At 32.4% G+C, this 20,495-nt stretch overlaps 1 protein-coding gene across 3 annotated transcripts; it reads left to right on the top strand.

Annotated features, from left to right (window-relative positions):
* Nucleotides 1-13,614: 13,614 nt before the first annotated feature.
* Nucleotides 13,615-19,256, top strand: LOC122032161 (putative disease resistance protein RGA3). 3 transcript variants are annotated; one of them, XM_042591421.1, is made up of 4 exons: nt 13,615-13,774; nt 13,935-18,149; nt 18,770-18,822; nt 18,895-19,256. In XM_042591421.1, exon 2 carries the CDS (start codon nt 14,040-14,042, stop codon nt 17,292-17,294), a length of 3,255 nt encoding a protein of 1,084 aa, XP_042447355.1. In that variant the 5' UTR covers nt 13,615-13,774; nt 13,935-14,039; the 3' UTR covers nt 17,295-18,149; nt 18,770-18,822; nt 18,895-19,256. The 3 variants fall into 3 exon arrangements, with proteins under 3 accessions (XP_042447355.1, XP_042447357.1, XP_042447356.1); XM_042591423.1 differs by having other exon boundaries at nt 18,761-18,822; XM_042591422.1 differs by having other exon boundaries at nt 13,617-13,774; nt 14,029-18,149.
* Nucleotides 19,257-20,495: the final 1,239 nt, after the last annotated feature.

Genomic DNA, 20,495 nt, shown 5'->3' with positions numbered 1-20,495 from the left:
ACTTGACTCGTATTAACTTCCAATATTTCAAAATTAATTAATAATTCAATTAATTCTTATTATGAAATAGTCAATTGATTAATTTTAGTATCTACTAAAATAATCAATTATAGATAATGTTCATATCTACGTATTATGCATGCGACCCTCTAGGTTTTTTACACGAAAGCAGTGTAAATCCATACATAGACTAAGATAACCATCTAGCAATAGTTTTCAGCCACCCAGCATGATAAAATTAATATCAGTAATAAACTATAAACCACCATAAACCAATTACTGTATAATTCAATCTCTTCATATAAGCATACATCACAATTAATTCGGTACATTATGCATCATTACTAAATTAATTATTTTACTTGATTTCCAAGATATAATAGACTACTCTTGGATGATAAATCTGTTGGTGCGGGTAGCACTAACGGTCTAACCCAGGTTTTGATGAATGACAAATAGGTTAAGTTAGTTTTATTGTTGTCTGACACCTTGATCGAGTGTGCAGGAGAAGTCCAGCTAGGTCGACGGGATGACCGGATAGCTGGCGAGAAGTCCAAGCGGGTCGACGGGCTGACCGGACGTTTGGCGAGAAGTCCAGCTAGGTCGACGGGCTGACCGGATAGCTGGCAAGAAGTCCAGCTTGGTCGACGGGCTGACCGGATAGCTGGCGAGAAGTCCAGACGGGTCGAAGGGCTGACCGGACCTCTGGCAGGTAAGTAAGGTAAGTCACTGGAGGGGCGTGACTGCGAGGACGCATTCCCGGGAAGGGAACATTAGGCGTCGATCCGGCTTAGATCCATTTAGGATATCTAAGTCGAGATCGTGACTAGATTCCGGTCTCGGAAAGACGGAATCTAACTCATACTCATTTTTGCTAATTCATACTCACTTTGCTTTTGCTAACAATCTGTGTTGCAGGGTAAATTTGCCTCCGGACTAACGTTTGTCTTGCAGGACGGATTCTGCGGGAAAACAGGGTCCGGGCGCCCGGAAGGAATCCGGGCGCCCGGGAGGGAAATTTCATCCTGATCACGCGTCGCCACGTGGAGCTCGCTGGTTGGACTTGCCACGTCTCACCAGGGCGCCCGGAAGGAATCCAAGGCGCCCCGAGCTTCATATAAAAGAAGGGTCAGAGGGAAGCTTCAGAACAACAACGAAAAGAAAAGTCTTCCACTGCTCTGCACTTCTGCGACGCTAACAAAGCTCCGACACTACGCTCCTTTCTTGTATTTATTGTCGGTATTTGCTTTTCATTTTCATTAGCATTCATTGTACTGTTTTTTGTAATCATTATTTCGAACTGCTAGTGAATTGCCCAACGAAAGTACTCACGGAGTACGGGCCTTCGAGTAGGAGTCGTCACAGGCTCCGAACGAAGTAAAAAACAACTGTGTTCATTTACTTTTCCGCTGTGCTTATACTCTGTATTTTCGAATCGATATTCACCCCCCCCTCTATCGAATCTAACGGTCCTACAAGTGGTATCAGAGCAGGTACCGCTCTGATTTAGTGCAACCACCAGTCAGGCAAAGAGGGGTGTTTTTTTTAAAGAAAAATAGATATCGTTCGTCTTTAAAATAAAACCTTACGCCTTTCGTTTTTTTCCCTCCAAAACCGTTTTTGAAAAATACATCATCATCTTTTCACCGTTGCTTAGTATTGATAAAATATTACATTTTCAAAATTTTGGAATAATATTTTTTTTATTAATATTTTATTATTTTTCGAAATTAGTGCAATATTATATTCTTTCTCCAGCACTGCTAATCCAAGACCAAGTCTTGAGATTTTTTGTTTGTTTCTCTTGTCTGAAAATTATGACTCTTCTAGAAGGACGGAACCCCTGCGAACCACCACCATACGATCATGAAGACTTCAACTACTAGAAGCGATTAATGGAATGCTTCTTAGGAAGCGTAGACATCAATTATATGCTAATTTTGAGGAAACCTTCTCAAAACTCGGAACTGAACAAAAAGGTAAGTAACATTATTTGTAATGTTTTACCTAACAATATTTTATGCAGATTAGAAAAGTACAAGAATGCATATGAGCTGTGGACCCAGTTGATCAAGCTTCACGAGACGCCGATGGAACTAGAAGATCAAGTTAAAATCAAATATGGACTCGAGTCAAATCTAACGGAGAAGCCTACTGAATTAGGGGTTGCGCTCAAGGTTAGTAATATTTACCAAAATACCCCTGCTAATAGTAGTTTAAATAATCAACATGATGATAAGTATGAAATTAGTCCAAGTATGGTGCATGATAACCTAGATTTAAATGATTTAAATTCAAAATCACAAAATAATCTAGACTCTGATCAAGTCAATCAAGACTCTGATCAATTTGGCATCAACCTTGACTTGGTCAAACAGAACAATGACCAAATCAATTCAAATAATTTAATTAATTCAGAAAATTTAAAATTAGGTGAGCATTTAGACATAAATAAGTCAAACATTAAAATAAATTTGAATTTAAATGCTAAAAATGAGAAAATGGATAAAATCAATAAATACCTTGATAAAATATTTAATAATCAAGATAAAATCAGTCTAGAAAATGCTATCCAAAACCAAGATAATTTAATTAATAAAAAATTAAACCTTAAAGATAAAACTAATCTAATAAATTCAATTAACCATATCAATTTAAAAGGTAAAGAAAATATAATGATAAATTCAAACAGTTTAGTTAATTCAAATTTAAAAATAAATAAAAACTTAAACTGTAAAAATAAGCTATTAAAGAAAGATAATTCAATTAACCCAATAAAATTGAAATTGAAAGAAAATTCAAATATTAAATACACTCTCTTAAAGAAAAATAATTTGACCAATTTAATTAATTCAAAATTAAAAACTTAAATTTAAATTACAAACTAAACATTAAAACTTAACTAAAACAACTCTAATTATACAAAAATCTTAAATTAATGGCCAATAATTCAGGGGGAGGCTCCAGAATAGCTAGCACCTCCAAAACTAACCTACCCGACAGGGTAACCCTAACCAACTTACCCGACAGGGTAATTAGGACTAGTTAAAGAGGGTTCAAGTTTAACTTGAATCATGGTACTGGTGAAGTTTTTTGATGATAATACGTTGGGGAAGCTTGGGCATCGCATGTCTAGAAAGATATGGCTTCAATCTGGTGCATTTGGCCAAGTGGAACCGACCGAAGCTATCTTTAAATGGATCCTAACTAGTTAGACCAATGTTTAGTACTAAGCTCCGTGGATAGGACTATTCGGAAAACCTCGAAAGGTTGGTTACTTCTAATGACGTCCAAGTGATTCACCAAGCTTAGAAGTTTATCCGAAGAATGTCTATTTGTTGAGACCAAAGCTAAACCTGAATCTAAGACAAGTTAAACCAAACTCTGTAATAAAATCTAATTCATCTCACAAAATTACAGGATTCCCTGATTGATAATCTAGATCGGGTGAGATGAATAAGGATTAAATTAATTTTCAAACAAAATTAAAATTAATTAAAATTAAAATTCGGATTTCAAAATACTTAAAATTAAAATTTGAATTTCAAATTAAAGTTAAATTTCAAATTTCAAATTTCAAATTTCAAATTAAATTAAAATTAAAATTTGAATTTCAAATTAAAATTAAATTTAAAATTAAAATTAAATTTCAAATTTCAAATTAAATTAAAATTAATTAAAATTAAAATTTGAATTTCAAATTAAAATTAAATTTCGAATTTCAAATTAAATTTCGAATTTAAAATTAAATTAAAATTAATTAAAATTAAATTAACTTAAATTAAATTAATTAAAATTAAATTAAAATAAAATTTTTTTTAACTTAAAAATTTATTTTAAAAATTAAACTTAATTTCTTTTAAAAAATTTATTTTAAAAATTAAACTTATTTTTTTTTCTTAAAAATTTATTTTAACCTAAAAATTCTTTTAAAAAAAAAACTTTTACAAAATCATTTTAAAAAATTATTTAAAACTTTTTTTAAAAAATCTTTTAAAAAATAATTTTTTTTTTATAAAAAAAAAACTATTTTAAATTCTTTAAAAACTATTTTTTAAAATTCTTTAAAAACTATTTTAAAAATTCTTTAAAAACTATTTTTTAAAATTCTTTAAAAACTATTTTAAAAATTCTTTAAAAATTATTTTTAAAATTCTTTAAAAATTATTTTAAAAAATTCTTTAAAAAACTATTTTTAAAATTCTTCTAAAAATTCTTTAAAAAACTATTTTTAAAATTATATCAAAAATTCTTTAAAAACCATTTTAAAAATTCTTTAAAAAACTATTTTTAAAATTCTTTAAAAATTATTTTAAAAATTCTTTAAAAACTATTTTTAAAATTCTTTAAAAATTATATTAAAAATTCTTTAAAAAACTATTTTTAAAATTCTTCTAACAATTCTTTTAAAAAAAAAAACTATTTTAAAAAATTTTTTAAAAACTATTTTTTAAAATTCTTTAAAAACTATTTTTTAAAATTCTTTAAAAACTATTTTAAAAATTCTTTAAAAACTATTTTTTTAAATTCTTTAAAAACTATTTTTTAAAATTCTTTAAAAATTCTTTAAAAACTATTTTTTAAAATTCTTTAAAAACTATTTTAAAAATTCTTTAAAAATTATTTTAAAAAATTCTTTAAAAAACTATTTTTAAAATTCTTCTAAAAATTCTTTAAAAAACTATTTTTAAAATTATATCAAAAATTCTTTAAAAACCATTTTAAAAATTATTTAAAAAACTATTTTTAAAATTCTTTAAAAATTATTTTAAAAATTCTTCAAAAACTATTTTTAAAATTCTTTAAAAATTATTTTAAAAATTCTTTAAAAAACTATTTTTAAAATTCTTCTAACAATTCTTTAAAAAAAAAAACCATTTTAAAAAATTCTTTAAAAACTATTTTAAAAATTCTTTAAAAACTATTTTAAAAATACTTTAAAAACTATTTTAAAAATTCTTTAAAAAACTATTTTTAAAATTCATTAAAAATTATTTTAAAAATTCATTAAAAAACTATTTTTAAAATTCTTTAAAATTTTTTTTAAAAATTCTTTATAAAACAATTTTTAAAATTCTTCTAAAAATTCTTTAAAAACTATTTTTTAAAAAACTATTTTAAAAATTCTTTAAAAACTATTTTAAAAATTCTTTAAAAACTATTTTAAAAATTCTTAAAAAAAAAACTATTTTTAAAATTATTTAAAAAATATTTTTAAAAATCTTTAAATACTATTTTTAAAATTCTTAAAAAAAAAATTATTTTAAAAATTCTTTAAAAAACTATTTTTAAAATTCTTCTAAAAATCCTTTAAAAAACTATTTTTAAAATTCTTTTAAAAATTCTTTAAAAACTACTTTAAAAAATTCTTTTATAAATTATTTTAAAACATTTTAAAAATTATTTTAAAAACTCTTTTAAAAATCATTTTAAAAACTTTTAAAAATTATTTTAAAACATTTTAAAAATTATTTTTTAAAAAAAACTCTTTTAAAAATCATTTTAAAAACTTTAAAAATTCTTTTAAAAAATTCTTTTAAAACCTTTTAAAAATTATTGTTATTTTAAAAATTATTTTAACTTAAAATTATTTTAAGATAAAAATTATATTTTTAAAATTGTTTTAACTTAAAAATCATTTTAAAACTATTTTAAAAATTATGTATCATTTTGAAAAATTCTTCTTATTTTTTCACTATAATAAAATTCTTTTAACTTAAAAAAAATAGTAATAATAATAAATTATTTCTATAGACTATTTTCACTTTAAAAATTATTATTTTGACTTTAAACTCATTTTTAATCTTAAACATCATTTTAACCTTAAAATTATTTGTTAATTTAACTTAACTGAAAATTAAATCTTAAATTAAAACTTAAATTACAATTAAAATTAAAAAATTTTTAACTTAAACTTAAAATTAAACTTAAACTTAAATTAACCACTAATATTAATTTTAATTTAAAATCAAAACTGAATCAAACGTATGTTAATTGACATAAAACATATTATAAAAATCATTTTAAATTCCTTTTAAATGCTGTTTTAGAAATCCCTTTAAAAAAAATTAAATAAATAAATAAAAATTCTAATAATGATAATTATAACTAACACTTTTATTGACCAACTCAATCAGGTAATATGAAATTTAAATTATTTCACTAAGTATTAAATTATTAAATCAAGTAAAAACTAATCAATAAATTATTGATAATGTTTAACTGTTATTGAATTAATAAAATCTTATCTTATTTAACCTTAAACTAAAGTTAAGCGCAATCTAAAATTAATTAATAATTGATTAATCAAATTCAAATAAACAGTTATACCAAGGATACAGAGATATTACTAAATTAGACAAATGTGTTAGGGCTTTTGAAATTTAACACAACCAAACCTTAGTATTAACTTAAGGGAGAGATATTAAATTAAGGGGAGTAACCAATTCAGGGGGAGGTTCAATTTTTTTTCTTTTTAAATCCCCTAGAAAATTTAATAAATTAAAGGAAATAATAAATTAAAGGAGTATCAAATTCAGGGGGAGAAATTAATCAAAATTTTATGTGTTTGACAAATGTTTTTTAAACTAACTTATGTTTGAACATTGATTTACAAAAAAGTTAAATTTAACTAAGTGTTTGAAAAACTTGAAAGTTTAATCCCACCTAATTCTCAAACCTGATCTAAAAAGTTGACTATTGAAAATTAAACTTTCTAAATTTAGCTTTTATCAAATTAGCCTTAAAAATTATTGTGGCAAATTTAATCTTACTTGTTTAACTTTTGCTTTGTTTTGAAATATTGAAGTTAAAAATTTACCTTTTGAAAGTAAATGTTACTCAAACCTGAAAAGAAAATTTACCTCTTGAAAAGTTGAAAAACCTAATTTAAATTTTTTTTTAAATTTATACCTTTCAAAATTCAACTTGTCTCCCCCAAGTCAACTTGATTTTTTCCTTGGATTTTGTTTTCTTAAACCAAACTCAGATTTTTTCAAGATTAGCTGTGATTACTCTTTTTTACAGTAACTCTACACTATGATTGTTTACCCTTGTTTTTTGATGAATGCCAAAGGGGGAGAGTTAGGTGGTTAAGTTAGATAAACCAAAATTGAAAACACTGAAACTAACTTTAAAACCAATGTACCTGGTTTTTGCGTTCTTTCACTAACTTAACCAAGTTGTCATTCCATCAAAAAGAGGGAGATTGTTGGTGCGGGTAGCACTAACGGTCTAACCCAGGTTTTGATGAATGACAAATAGGTTAAGTTAGTTTTGTTGTTGTCTGACACCTTGATCGAGTGTGCAGGAGAAGTCCAGCTAGGTCGACGGGCTGACCGGATAGCTGGCGAGAAGTCCAAGCGGGTCGACGGGCTGACCGGACGCTTGGCGAGAAGTCCAGCTAGGTCGACGGGCTGACCGGATAGCTGGCGAGAAGTCCAGCTTGGTCGACGGGCTGACCGGATAGCTGGCGAGAAGTCTAGACGGGTCGAAGGGCTGACCGGACCTCTGGCAGGTAAGTAAGGTAAGTCACTGGAGGGGAGTGACTGCGAGGACGCATTCCCGGGAAGGGAACATTAGGCGTCGATCCGGCTTAGATCCATTTCGGATATCTAAGTCGAGATCGTGACTAGATTCCGGTCTCGGAAAGACGGAATCTAACTCATACTCACTTTGCTTTTGCTAACAATCTGTGTTGCAGGGTAAATTTGCCTCCGGACTAACGTTTGTCTTGCAGGACGGATTCTGCGGGAAAACAGGGTCCGGGCGCCCGGGAGGGAAATTTCATCCTGATCGCGCGTCGCCACGTGGAGCTCGCTGGTTGGACTTGCCACGTCTCACCAGGGCGCCCGGAAGGAATCCAAGGCGCCCCGAGCTTCATATAAAAGAAGGGTCAGAGGGAAGCTTCAGAACAACAACGAAAAGAAAAGTCTTCCACTGCTCTGCACTTCTGCGACGCTAACAAATCTCCGACACTACGCTCATTTCTTGTCTTTATTGTCGGTATTTGCTTTTCATTTTCATTAGCATTCATTGTACTATTTTTTGTAATCATTATTTCGAATTGCTAGTGAATTGCCCAACGAAAGTACTCACGGAGTACGGGCCTTCGAGTAGGAGTCGTCACAGGCTCCGAACGAAGTAAAAAACAACTGTGTTCATTTACTTTTCTGCTGCGCTTATACTCTGTATTTTCGAATCGATATTCACCCCCCCCCCTCTATCGAATCTAATGGTCCTACAAAATCATTCCTCCATAACTATGAATTTCGAGTCACTAATATCTCTGTCAAGCAGCCATGATGTTGACTCATAATCCAAGAGAGCGATGAATCCTTTATTGACTCAACATTATTCTCTCTACACTTTACTTTACACCCAACTACCGTATTAGTCATAATCTGATTAAAGATTACTTTTAATGGCATCAAAGTACATAACTTCGTGCATAGAATAAATGGATGTCTCAAGTCAAAAGATTAGTTACACTCGTTCATAAGAGGAAAGACCAATAATGCTTAATATGTGGTCTCCTCTTAATCGGGTCATGTCTAGTGTACCTCTAAGCTTAAGGCACCCCCAAGAATAACTTGGATATCCATTCCTTGGTCTATCTCGACCTAGTCATACTTAACATTGATCTAGATATCCATGTCCCCTCTACATATCTATCAGATCAAGGATTATTTTCATATTAATATACTCATTAATTTGTAAGACTTTATCATTAATCATATACATACAGAAAAGTAATAATTAATAATAAATACTTGCCTTTATGAAATAATTATCTACAAAATACATAAAGAGTGTCTTGGCACATAAATGCATACACTAACAATCTCTCACTTACACTATTACCAAACACTATAGGCTCTCAGTCCTAGGCTCCTCACATGGGTCTCATGTTTCTGCAAAGGTAAGACCTTTATGAGTGGGCCTGCTATGTTCTCATTGGTATCTACTCTGTTAACCAACCCCTCTGAACAATCTCTCTGAGGAGGTGATACTTCCTCATTACATGTTTGGATCATTGGTGGGACCTTGGCTTCTTTGCCTGTGTTATGGCCGCATTATTATCATAGTATAGCACAACTGGATCAACAATGCTAAGAACCACTTCAAGCTCCGCTATGAAGTTCTTGATCCACATAGCTTCCTTTGCTACCTATGAAGTTGCTATATAGTCAGACATAGTTGTTGAATCTGTAATTGTCTCCTCCTTGTAACTCCTCCAGTAAACAGCTGCACCATTCAAACAAAACACATATCCTTGCTGTAATTTTAGAACATCTCGATCTGTCTGAAAACTTATGTCAATATATCCTCAAACGACTAATTTCTCGCCTCCTCCAAAAACTAAGAACATATTCTTTGTTCTTCTAAGATACTTGAGGATAGTTTTTATTGTAGTCCAATGACCCTCTCTAGGATCTAACTGATATCTACTCGTCATGCTTAAAGCATATGAGACATCTTGTTGAGTGCATATCATAGTATACATTATGGACCATATAGCCAATGCATAAGGTATCTTGTCCATTATACTTCTCTCCTCTTGTGTTTCTGGACACATAGTCTTGGAAAGATGCACACCATGTGACACTGGTAAATATCCTCTCTTAGAATCCTGCATATCGAATCTATTCAGCATTTTGTCAATGTATGTACCTTGGCTCAACCCTAGTAACCTACTTTGTCTATCTCGATATATTCTAATACCTAAGACATAGGTTGAATCCCTAACATCTTTCATTGAAAAATACTCTCCCAACCAAGTCTTGGTAGATTCTAGGTTAGGGATGTCATTGCCTATAAGAAGTATATCATCAACATACAACACTAGGAACGTAATCTTGTTCCCACTAATCTTTTTGTAAACGCAAGGTTCTTCTGGATTCTTGACAAAAGAAAAATCTTTAATGGCTTCATCAAATCACAGATTCCAACTCCGAGATGTTTGCTTTAGTCCATAAATAGACCTCTTGAGCTTAGATAATTTATTGGCATTCTTGGATTTTATAAAATTGGGAGGTTGTACCATATATACTTCCTCCTGTAACCTTCCATTTAGGAAAGCAGTTTTAACATCTATTTCTAAATCTCGTAATCCTTGTAAGCTGTTATAGCTAGCAAAATTCTAATAGACTTAAGCATTACAACGGGTGAAAATGTTTCATCATAGTCAATTTCTTGACGTTGATTGAAATCCTTTGCCACAAGCCTAGATTTATAGGTACTTATGTTTCCATCCATATCAATCTTTTTCTTATGTACCCTGAGTACAATTTCTCATGCACTCGTCCTTACTCGCACAACCTAGACCTAGCCTTATAGACTCCTCCATCAGCCTCACGTCCCTCAGATGTCTCCCCATCCTTTACGTCTTACCTTTTGGAGCTTCCATCAGCCTTATCATTATTGTCGGGTCTTCCTTTGCCAAGAGGTCATGCCTCCGAGGCTTCATCCATTACCAAGTCACACTTCGACTTACGTTGCCAAGATTACATGCTTGGACTTACATCACCAAGACTACATGCTTAGACTTACATCGCCAAGACTGACCCTTGGACTTTCCTTGTTATACATGTATCTTGCACACTAACAATGTATATCAAATACAAAAATAAACCTAACTTAAACCTTTGCTCATATATCAAAACCTAGGGTACCCAGATTGCTTCAACACATTTTCCTTTAAGTATGGAAATAATGTGTTGAATACGTACTCCAATATTATAATATTGTGGTGCTACTTTCATATCTGGTCAGACTTTATGTATTTTATTCCTAACTCTCTTGAAGTTTGCTAAATAGTCTTTCTCCTAACTCGGGATTATAGTAATTTCCTGAGACTATAAAAATGCTAAGAAACTATTACAGAATGACTTAATCCAATTCCAACTAAAAAGTTGTAACTATTCTAAATCTCGAAGTGCTTCTCTTTGTTGTATGTCTGATCCTGTATTAGAGTCTCTTGTAGTGAATAACCTATATATTTTATAGCAAAAATTTAGTATGTTGTTTCCTTGAGAAGCAATCCTTGTTACTTTCTCAGAATAAGTAGTTTTATAGGTTTCCCATACTGCTCTGGCAACATCGCCTAAGTAATTTTCTCCTACTCTTATCATGACTTCTCCATATTCTCTGTCTAGTTCACATCTAAGACTTATTAGTAATTTTTTTTATTATTTACCGTAGTTCTCTTAGTCCCATGTATTAGAATTGGTAAAATGGTGAGCGAAAAATCTTTTATAAATACTTGGGCCAACGAGATTGGAAAGCATAACTTTCTCAGCCTCTTGACTAAGATCATGTATAGTTCTTATCAGTTTAATATATGATATAAAAATTAAATTAATTTTTTAAAAGGAAAAGTTTGTTACAGATTTGTTAGAGCATCCATATCAATTTTCCTATTGTTATATCTAAAATTTAAGGTAAATAACTTACTTTATTAAATTTAGGCAATCATTTTTCACTACGCACTATATCAGCTACCCTAAAATTATTTTCTTCTTTTTCTTTTATTTATTTATTATTATATTTATAGAATGAGTGGAAGGAGAGAGATTAAAAAAATATTATTTTATTTTTAGGATAGAGGTTTCATTCCCTAAATTTAGAGAATCACTATTCATCAAATCTAAATTTAAAAAATGGATAGGGTAGTTGATGTAAAGATTTTTTAGTTATCCTATCTAAATTTCAAGGTAAAATTTTTAAATAAAGTAGCTGATATACATGATCTTATTGAAATTCTCGAACGTCACCCTTATATTACACTACTACATGGACTTAATGTACAAATCTAATTTATGGATCTGAAATAATAATTTATATATATTCCTACCTTATATTACACAAATACGTGTCTACGATAACTAATATAGTTAAAAACTCCCGCACCACGCCACATATGTCTCCACAATAATTAGAAACCTCTCATTATAAAATTTAAATTAAAAAAAAATATTTTAAATTAAAAAAAAAAAAAAAACAAGGAGCGGCTCCCTGTCCTGTGCCACGTCCACCTTGGGAGCTCCTTCTGAGCACCTGAATACCTGATTAACATTTTAATCATTTTGTTATTTACTAATGCCTTTATTAGTAAATTTAACCAATTTGATTATTCTATTATTCGTTATATTAAAAGCCTAAGCAATTAATATTGTATTCATAAACAAATTTAGTGTTTAATTTAATAAATATTTATTAAAAATATATGTATAAAGTAAAAAATATCTAAGGGCAAAAGATGAAGTCGTCATCTTAGTGATTTCTTTATAACGACCCCTCATTCTGAAATGTGGTAAATTACGAGTCTTATTCAACCTTAGTCGAATGATCCCACTCAATATCGCCGGCCCCTCGGCTAATTATAAATAGATAAATCACAGGAGAAATTTTGTCATAACACAATACCCTTTTACAAAGAGATGTCAGGTCACCTAATGAGATATTATACATCCGTTAAAAATTAACCCTAAAATCTATTAAAACAATCATTCATATAGTTACTAATTGTGCTAATCCGTGAGGGCTATATCTTTCAAATCAATGAATCATACACTTATCACAATGATAATATTACTGTGCTAAAGTAATTAAAAGATGTCCAAGGCATGGCGCAGCAGCAAGTTCTAGCCGATCAACTCCGCACTCAGGATTTGTGTATTGACAAGAAACTTGTCAATCATGGTCAAAAGCTGAGTATGTGAGCTACCGAGCCACTCACACTACCAGATTTAGCCGATGGATGAACTAGGCAAAAAGGTCGTTCATCCTAAAATTTAGTCGATATTGAGATTATAAAATAATAATAATAATTAAAACACTACAAACATTTTCTCTCATTTATCCTCAAATAGTTAGCTTTCTATTTGCAATTGTCTAGGTGGTTAGAGGTATAGTTTATATATAGGTCGTGATCCTAAGGATTGATTTGGGTCGGAATTAGATTAATCAAAATTAGATTTTTAGAATTATACGATGCTATTAAAAATCCTTAAAAAATAATTTAGTATTTAATAAGAAAATCAAATTCATCTAGACTAAATCAATTTAATATTTTATTAAAATTCTCTTTAGAATAATTTAAATCAAATTAAAAATGTTAATATTAACGACAATAACAAGTTCATAATAATAAATTTGACACTATATTAATGATATTAAATCATATTTTATACGATAATAATAAATTTTAAATAAAATTAATGATAATAATAAGTTGACAATAATACAAGTTGATAATAATATTAATGATATTTTATTATAATTTTTAAAATATAAAATAAATTTATATATATTTAATGGTATAATCTGATTAGGATTTAATTAGAAAATCTATTTAAACTTATGATGGATTGAATTAATTAATTAAATTTTTATTATAAACTTAATGGTTTTTTTATTCATTGTGCCGTCACCTAATTGATCTCCAGATCCTTATTGGCACACAGACCAATTATTCTACAGGCAAGAAAAATCATCTAACCATTGAACTCTGTCCAACATCAATTATAGGAAAACTCCAAGGGCAATAAGTGTAAAGCTGGGGCCATTGATCTGACAGGATATACCATTCAGCTCTCTTCAACTTCAATCATAGGAAAACTCCAAGAGCAAAAATTAATGATCTTGACGTTCATGTTGGAACACAGATCCAACATTCATTCAACAACTGAAAAGAAAAATTAACTTGTCTTCTTGGTTCTTCTTCACATCTATCTATCAGGATAGCATTCCAGCTCTGTTCAGCTTCAACTAGGTAATTAAACCATCTTTCTTCTTGATTTATTATTCTATGGCAAAACATATGTGATGATATATTCCTCTTTGTTGCTCTTTTTATTTTTTTTGGGTTTCTTGTACAGATTAATTTGCTTCTAAGATCTCATGTATACTATATGCTTTTGTTGCTATTACAGATTTGTTCGTGAGATCCCAGCTACTTTGTGTTTTTTAATAGACGAAAGATGATTATGAATACTGTCATCTAATTTATCTAAAATCGTTGATCAGTAACAGCAGCTATGGACGTAGTCTCGCCAATACTGGATCGTGCTTGTGCAAAAGTCATCGATAAATTAATTGATAAAGTCAGTACGTATGTGCAAGATCAGTACTACTGGAAAGCTAACTTGCAAGAAGAATTGCAAAACCTCAAACGCTTACTTCCTCAGATCCAAGCAGTTGTTGGCTATGCTGAAGATAAATTAACTATGTATGAATCTCATAATCCAGCTTTAATCAAGTGGTTGTGGCAGTTCAGGGATGACATCGACGAGGCTGAGGAAGTGCTGGATGAGTTGGAATATCATGAACTGGAGAAGAAATCTGATGGTGACAAAAGTAGGCTTTCTACAATTATTGACCCTTATTTTAGAGCTGCAAAAAGATTTCTGAAAAGTGATGATGATGTTCTTGAGAGATTAAGGACGTGCGTGGAGAATTTGAAAACCTCTGCTTCAGATGTCGAGACATTTCGGGCATTGGTGATGCCAACAAGTGGCGTCGGCACTGGACAAATGCAGCAGGAGCAGGAGAGTCTAACATTGTCTAATCAGAGTAGGATCACCTCTTGTTTGCCTGAATTATCATTCAAAGGACGCGAGGAGGAAAAAGGGAAAATCATTCAGTATTTGCTGGGAGAAGAATCTGAAATTCAGACCAGTCAAAATGTGCATTGCCTTCCTTTGGTAGCGATGGGTGGTATGGGGAAGACTGCTCTCGCTCAACAAGTCTTTGATCATTTTGAAAATGAGAAGAAGGGACACTTCGACGTCAAGATCTGGGTATGTGATTCCTTACCTGATCTCAATGCATCAAGTCTTATGAAGAAAATTCTGGAGTGTTTAACTGACCAATCTGAATCTGGGCCATTGGAACGGATACCAGTTAAGCTCAAGGAGAAGTTACATTCCAAAAGATTTTTACTTGTCCTGGATGATGCTTGGGATGACAAAAACCAAAGAGAGTGGGAGAAACTACGTGCTCCACTGCTACATGGCCAAAAGGGTAGCTGGATAATATTAACAACTAGATTGGAATCAGTCGCGAAGATGGTCTCAAAGGTAATCAAAGGGGGCACAATGAAGCCAATGACATTGCAGGGCTTACCAAAGGATGAATGTCGTTCACTGCTCTACGAGCATGCATTTGTCGATCAAGACCCAAATGAATTCCCACTACTTAAAAAAATAGGTGAAGAAATAGTGGAGAAATTGCATGGTGTGCCTCTTCTAGCAAAGTCAATTGGAGGAGCGTTGAACAATAAACTGGAAGCAGATCATTGGACGAGCATTTCGGGAAGTGAATTATGGAAAATGCCGCAAGATTTAGACAACTATGAATTCATTCCGGCTCTAACACTTAGTTTCAAGATGCTTCCACCGCGCTTGAAGCGGTGCTTTTCCTATTGCAGCATATTTCCTCAAGATTACAAATTCAAAAAGCAAAAGTTAGTATGTATGTGGGTGGCAGCAGGCCTAATTTACTCAGATGGATCAGAGGAGGGCTCAGATGAGGACATAGCTAACTATTGTTTTGATATATTGTGCAACAAATCTTTCTTTGATGTTCATATAGACAATTGGAGTGCATTTCAAGAAGGCATTACACCTTATGGTTTAGAAGCCATCTATTACACCATGCATGATATGTTGAACGGTCTTTCTCGCCATGTCTCGCGCTATGAATGTTGTCGAATTGTGCATGACACTCCAAGTTACATTTGCGATTATAATGCCATCCGACATATATCTATATCTATTACCAGTATAGATGCTCAACTCGGTGATCTAGCTAACATGGTGTGCAAATTCAAGCACTTGCGAACTCTCCGGATAGAAAAGTATTATGATAATTCTCAAAAACTTGATGATTTTATTCGAGATGCATGTAAATCACCGAGAAGAATTCGAGTATTGATTATTGAGTCTAATCAGTGTTTGGAAAGCATCAGTGACTTTGTAAAACTACGATTTCTTGAAATTTCAAGTCAACTACCATCACTATCAATCTGTAAGTTCTACTTCTTACAAGTTCTAATTGGATACAATGCTATTCTAGCAAAAGACACAAGCAAGTTGACAAACTTAAGACATCTATACAGAGTACCTTACAATGTACTTTTCTCAGTGGCCAAAGTAGGAAAGTTAACATCCCTTCAAGAATTATACTTCAATGTGGGCACAGAACCCGGATATAGAATTGATGAGTTGATGAATATGGATAATCTCTGCGAATTGTCTATTTCAAATCTTTCCAATGTGCACAATCTTGAAGAGGCCAATAACGTCAACTTGGTCAGTAAAAGTTATCTCACAAGCTTGAAACTGAACTGGAAGAAGGCATACTGGTATGAGTCAGACCGGGATGAAGCAAGTAGTAATATTGGCCATGATCAACAGGAGGTTCTAGCGGCTCTACAACCCCCTTCGACGATTAGAAAACTCATCATTACAAAGTATAAAGGTGGTAGGCCCGCACCGTGGATGAATCCTCGATCTCTTTCTCGGCTTGAATCTCTTGAATTATATGGTTGTACAAATTTGGAAGAGCTGCCCCCTCTATGGAAGCTGCCCTGCCTTAAGTTAATAAAATTGATTGACATGAAAGCTATAAGAAGTTTAGGTTGTCACTCCTCCGATCCGATGGAAAGACAATTTCCGGTTTTAGAGGAACTTGAGTTTCGGGATCTTCCCCTCTTGGAGGAATGGAATGGTGCGGATGACTATCAATGGTTCCCTCCTCTCAAAATGTTTAAAATTGAAAATTGTCCCAAACTAAAGAAAATTCCGGACCTTCCGTTGTCTATAAAGAATCTTTGCATGAAAAAGTTGTGGTTAGAATCTCTTCCACGGTCTTACAAGTGTTCTAATGGTTCTATAACATTTGGAGGATTTCAACAGCTGATGTCCCTCAAGTCCCTTGAAATGCATGGCTACTCTGAGAATGTAGACATTGGATCAATTGGTGAAGAGGATGGTAATTTCCTTCCGTCGTCACTGGAAATACTCAAACTTGAAATTCTTCAGAAACACAAAGATTTGGCAAGTTATCTACGAGGTCTTACTTCGCTCATTGAATTATCATTAAGTTGTTTACAGGGCATGACATCACTTCCGTTAACAAATGAGCTGGAACATCTCACTACACTTCGAAGCTTGGATATTTGGAATTGTGAAGACTTGACTTCACCTGGAGGCTTATATATTATAAAATCTCTTAAACATCTAGGTATTAAAGATTGTCCGAAATTCCTCACTACTGACGTTGAGTCATAGCAACTTTTAAAAGACAAGACAAGGAAGCATGCGGCATCATCTTCCTCAGTTTTTGATCACTCTACGATTAATAAAGCTGCTAGCATCTTTCCATCCTCACTTGAATCCCTAACATTTTCAATGTCTAAGATTTCACAAGAGTCGTTGGGTTGCTGCCTTCAAGGGCTTACCTCCCTCAAAAGGTTGTATATATCAAAGTGCAATCATTTGGTGTCTCTTCCCAACATAGAGTATCTGCATAATTTGACAGCGTTGCAGACATTGTGGATTTCTGATTGTGAAGAATTATGTAAATTGGAGTCATTGACGGCACTTATCTCCCTCAGACAATTGTATATTTACAACTGCCCCAAATTAATCGCTACAACATTGTCCACTGTACAAAATACTGCAACAACAACAGAACAAAGTGCAACAAAGATAAAGAAGGGAACATTACCTTCACTTGATTTTATTGAGATTGACAGGATCTTCTATCTACCCATTTTGCCGATCCCAGAAAAGCTAAAGACCCTTTCTATCAAACAGGAAATCACTTGTTTTCCTTCTGAGATAGAGCAGTGGTTGTTGCAATGTCGGGAGTCTCTGGAAAAATTAATATTGCAACAGATGCCTCATCTGCAATCTTTACCTGTAATTTTAGAGAGTTTTTCATCGCTCAAGGCTCTTAGTATATCTTATGCTCCAGAACTCAAGTCACTACCCAGGATGCCTGCCTCACTGGAGCTTCTGGTGATTGATGGATGCAGTGCAAAACTTGAGAAGCGTTGCCAAAAGAACATCGGCCCGGACTGGCCTAACATCAAGCACATCCCTCACATTAATATTACAGCGGTCAAAGAGGACAAGGCCAAGGTGCGTTAATGCTAACAAGGAATATCACCACTTCGTTCATACTGCATTTTGTGTTTGCTTATTGAATCTCATTAACACTTACCACGCCATAGACTAATTTTTCACAAATTGCTCGTCTCCATTTTATTCTCTGAGCTATTTAATAATCTTTATTTATGTTGCTTATTTTGTGTTCTACACGTATCACCTCAAGCTCGAGTTAATTGCAACTGTGTCGGTAGCAAGCTTTGGAGTTCCACATGATCATATATATATATATAATACCAACTACATGACCTGACCATTTATCCGAAGGGCAAGCTATCAATTTGGATCCAATCGCTTTGTGTTTTAAGTTTTTGTTTTCGTTCATTTTGAAAATAAACTCACCTTGGGTGTTGTTTTCGTTCGACACTTTTAAAACACAATTGAGTTCCAAAGAGATTGATGCTTCTGTTGAAGTTGCAAAAGAATTACTGAAATTTGATGATGTTCTTGGGAAATTAAGGGCATGTGTGAACAATTTGAATACCACTGCATCAAAACTGTCCGAGCATATTTATCTATTTCAGCTTTATATTATTTGTTTTCATGGCAAATTAATCTTCTTGTCCATTTTCAAACTCTTAAAGTGTTTGCAGAATGTCTTATAGTCTTGAGAAGAACAACACCATATGCACCATCATTCCTAGAGGTAATATATATCTTCTCATGCTGATTAAGCAAAAACATTCAATTGCTAATCTTTCTTGACTATCTCTATCAGATCCACATTCAATAGTGAGCAAATATGGCTACCAAGAACTAGGCAACGATCGAACTTTTCTTCCACTCGCGTCACAGAGCCTACAAGCATTGTAGTTAGTGATGAAATATATGAACAAAGACTATGTATCTTAAGTGCATCTACAGCTTCCTCAAGTTTTCTCCCCTCTCCTCATGTTGAGAAACTTAATAACTCCAATTTGTTTGTCTAAGTAGTAAGTGGAGCTAATCTATAAGAATTTCCAATATTTGACCTTAGGAGCTGTTATAATTTTTGTTGAACAATTGTGTGGTTGAACATTCATCTTGAGTGGTTGAACATTTTTCTATTTCGAACTTTATATTATTTGTTTTCATGGTAAATTAATTTTCTTGTGCATTTTGGAACTCTTGAAATATTTGCAGAGTGACATATAGTCCTGAAAATGCCATCAATCCCAGAAGTAATATACATCTTTTCATGCTGATTAAGCCAAATCATTCAATTACTAATCTTTCTTGATTGTCTCTATCAGATTCATATTCAATAGTGAGCAGATATTGCTGCTAAGAATTAGGATCAAACTTTCTTCCACTCTTATCTCTGAACCTACAAGCTAATAATGTAGCTTCTGGTTAAATATATGAACAAAGACTATATATATATGAAGTGCATCTGCATCTTCTTCAAGTTTTCTCCTCCTCTCTTGTTGATAAACTTAATCACTCTGTTGATTTATCTTAGTACTAATTCGAACAAATCTATAAGGATTTATCTTACAAACTTTTAAATCAACATTCAACTTGTGATGATTATTGAAATGATACATGTATATGCTTTTATTTGATTGCTTGTACTTTATCCACATTCACTAGCTATTCAACTGCAGTAACAATTTCTATCGATTTTTTTGCATTTTTTTTTGTTCTTGTATCATGCCCAAGTTGGGATTTAATGTCAATTTTTTCAATAGCATTTTAACACCTCCGGAGAAGTCGAAATAAGGAATGGAGGGCATTGTTGGACTCCTTAAAATTTCAGAAATGCACAGGACCTGAAATGGGTCAAATCGGACTAGTCTATAGGTACATCAGTGAATTTCGATTGAAATCCATTGATGGACCTAAACTGGTCTGATTGGACACATTTCAGGCCTTATGATTTTTGTGGCTTCAAGAAGTCTAACGATGCTCTCCATTACTTATTTAGGATTCTCCGGATGTATTAAAATGCTATTGAAAAAATCGGCATTAAATCCAAACATGGGTTTGATATGATTTCATATCAGGCTCATGTTGGACCTAATATGAAATTAAACCGTAGTGTTGATTTTTAAAAATCAGTACCACAATAGTTATGTGGCAAAAGGCGATCGCTCGCCCCCAGCACCTCCACCAACCCGTCCCTAAGCCAACACAAAGGAGGTAAATCATGGGTAAGTACTAGACATTAGTACAGGTGACTAAGATATGGGGGAAGGCATGCTCGGACATACCGAGTTTCGATCCAAAGATTTTATGTGACAACACTCCATACCTCAATCACTATACCACCCGAGAGGATGGTACAACAATAGTTATTATGGCAAAGGCGAATACGCTCGCCTCCAGCGCCCCCGCTAA

The sequence above is a fragment of the Zingiber officinale genome, chromosome 11A, assembly GCF_018446385.1.
Source record: "Zingiber officinale cultivar Zhangliang chromosome 11A, Zo_v1.1, whole genome shotgun sequence".
NCBI classification, from domain to species: domain Eukaryota; kingdom Viridiplantae; phylum Streptophyta; class Magnoliopsida; order Zingiberales; family Zingiberaceae; genus Zingiber; species Zingiber officinale.
The sequence above is the reverse complement of the archived record's forward strand: the minus strand, read 5'-3'. Positions and strand labels throughout refer to the sequence as shown.

Bases quoted from the DNA above. Each gene is read 5' to 3' on its own strand.
- LOC122032161 (XM_042591421.1), top strand. From the start codon at position 14,040: ATGGACGTAGTCTCGCCAATACTGGATCGTGCTTGTGCAAAAGTCATC.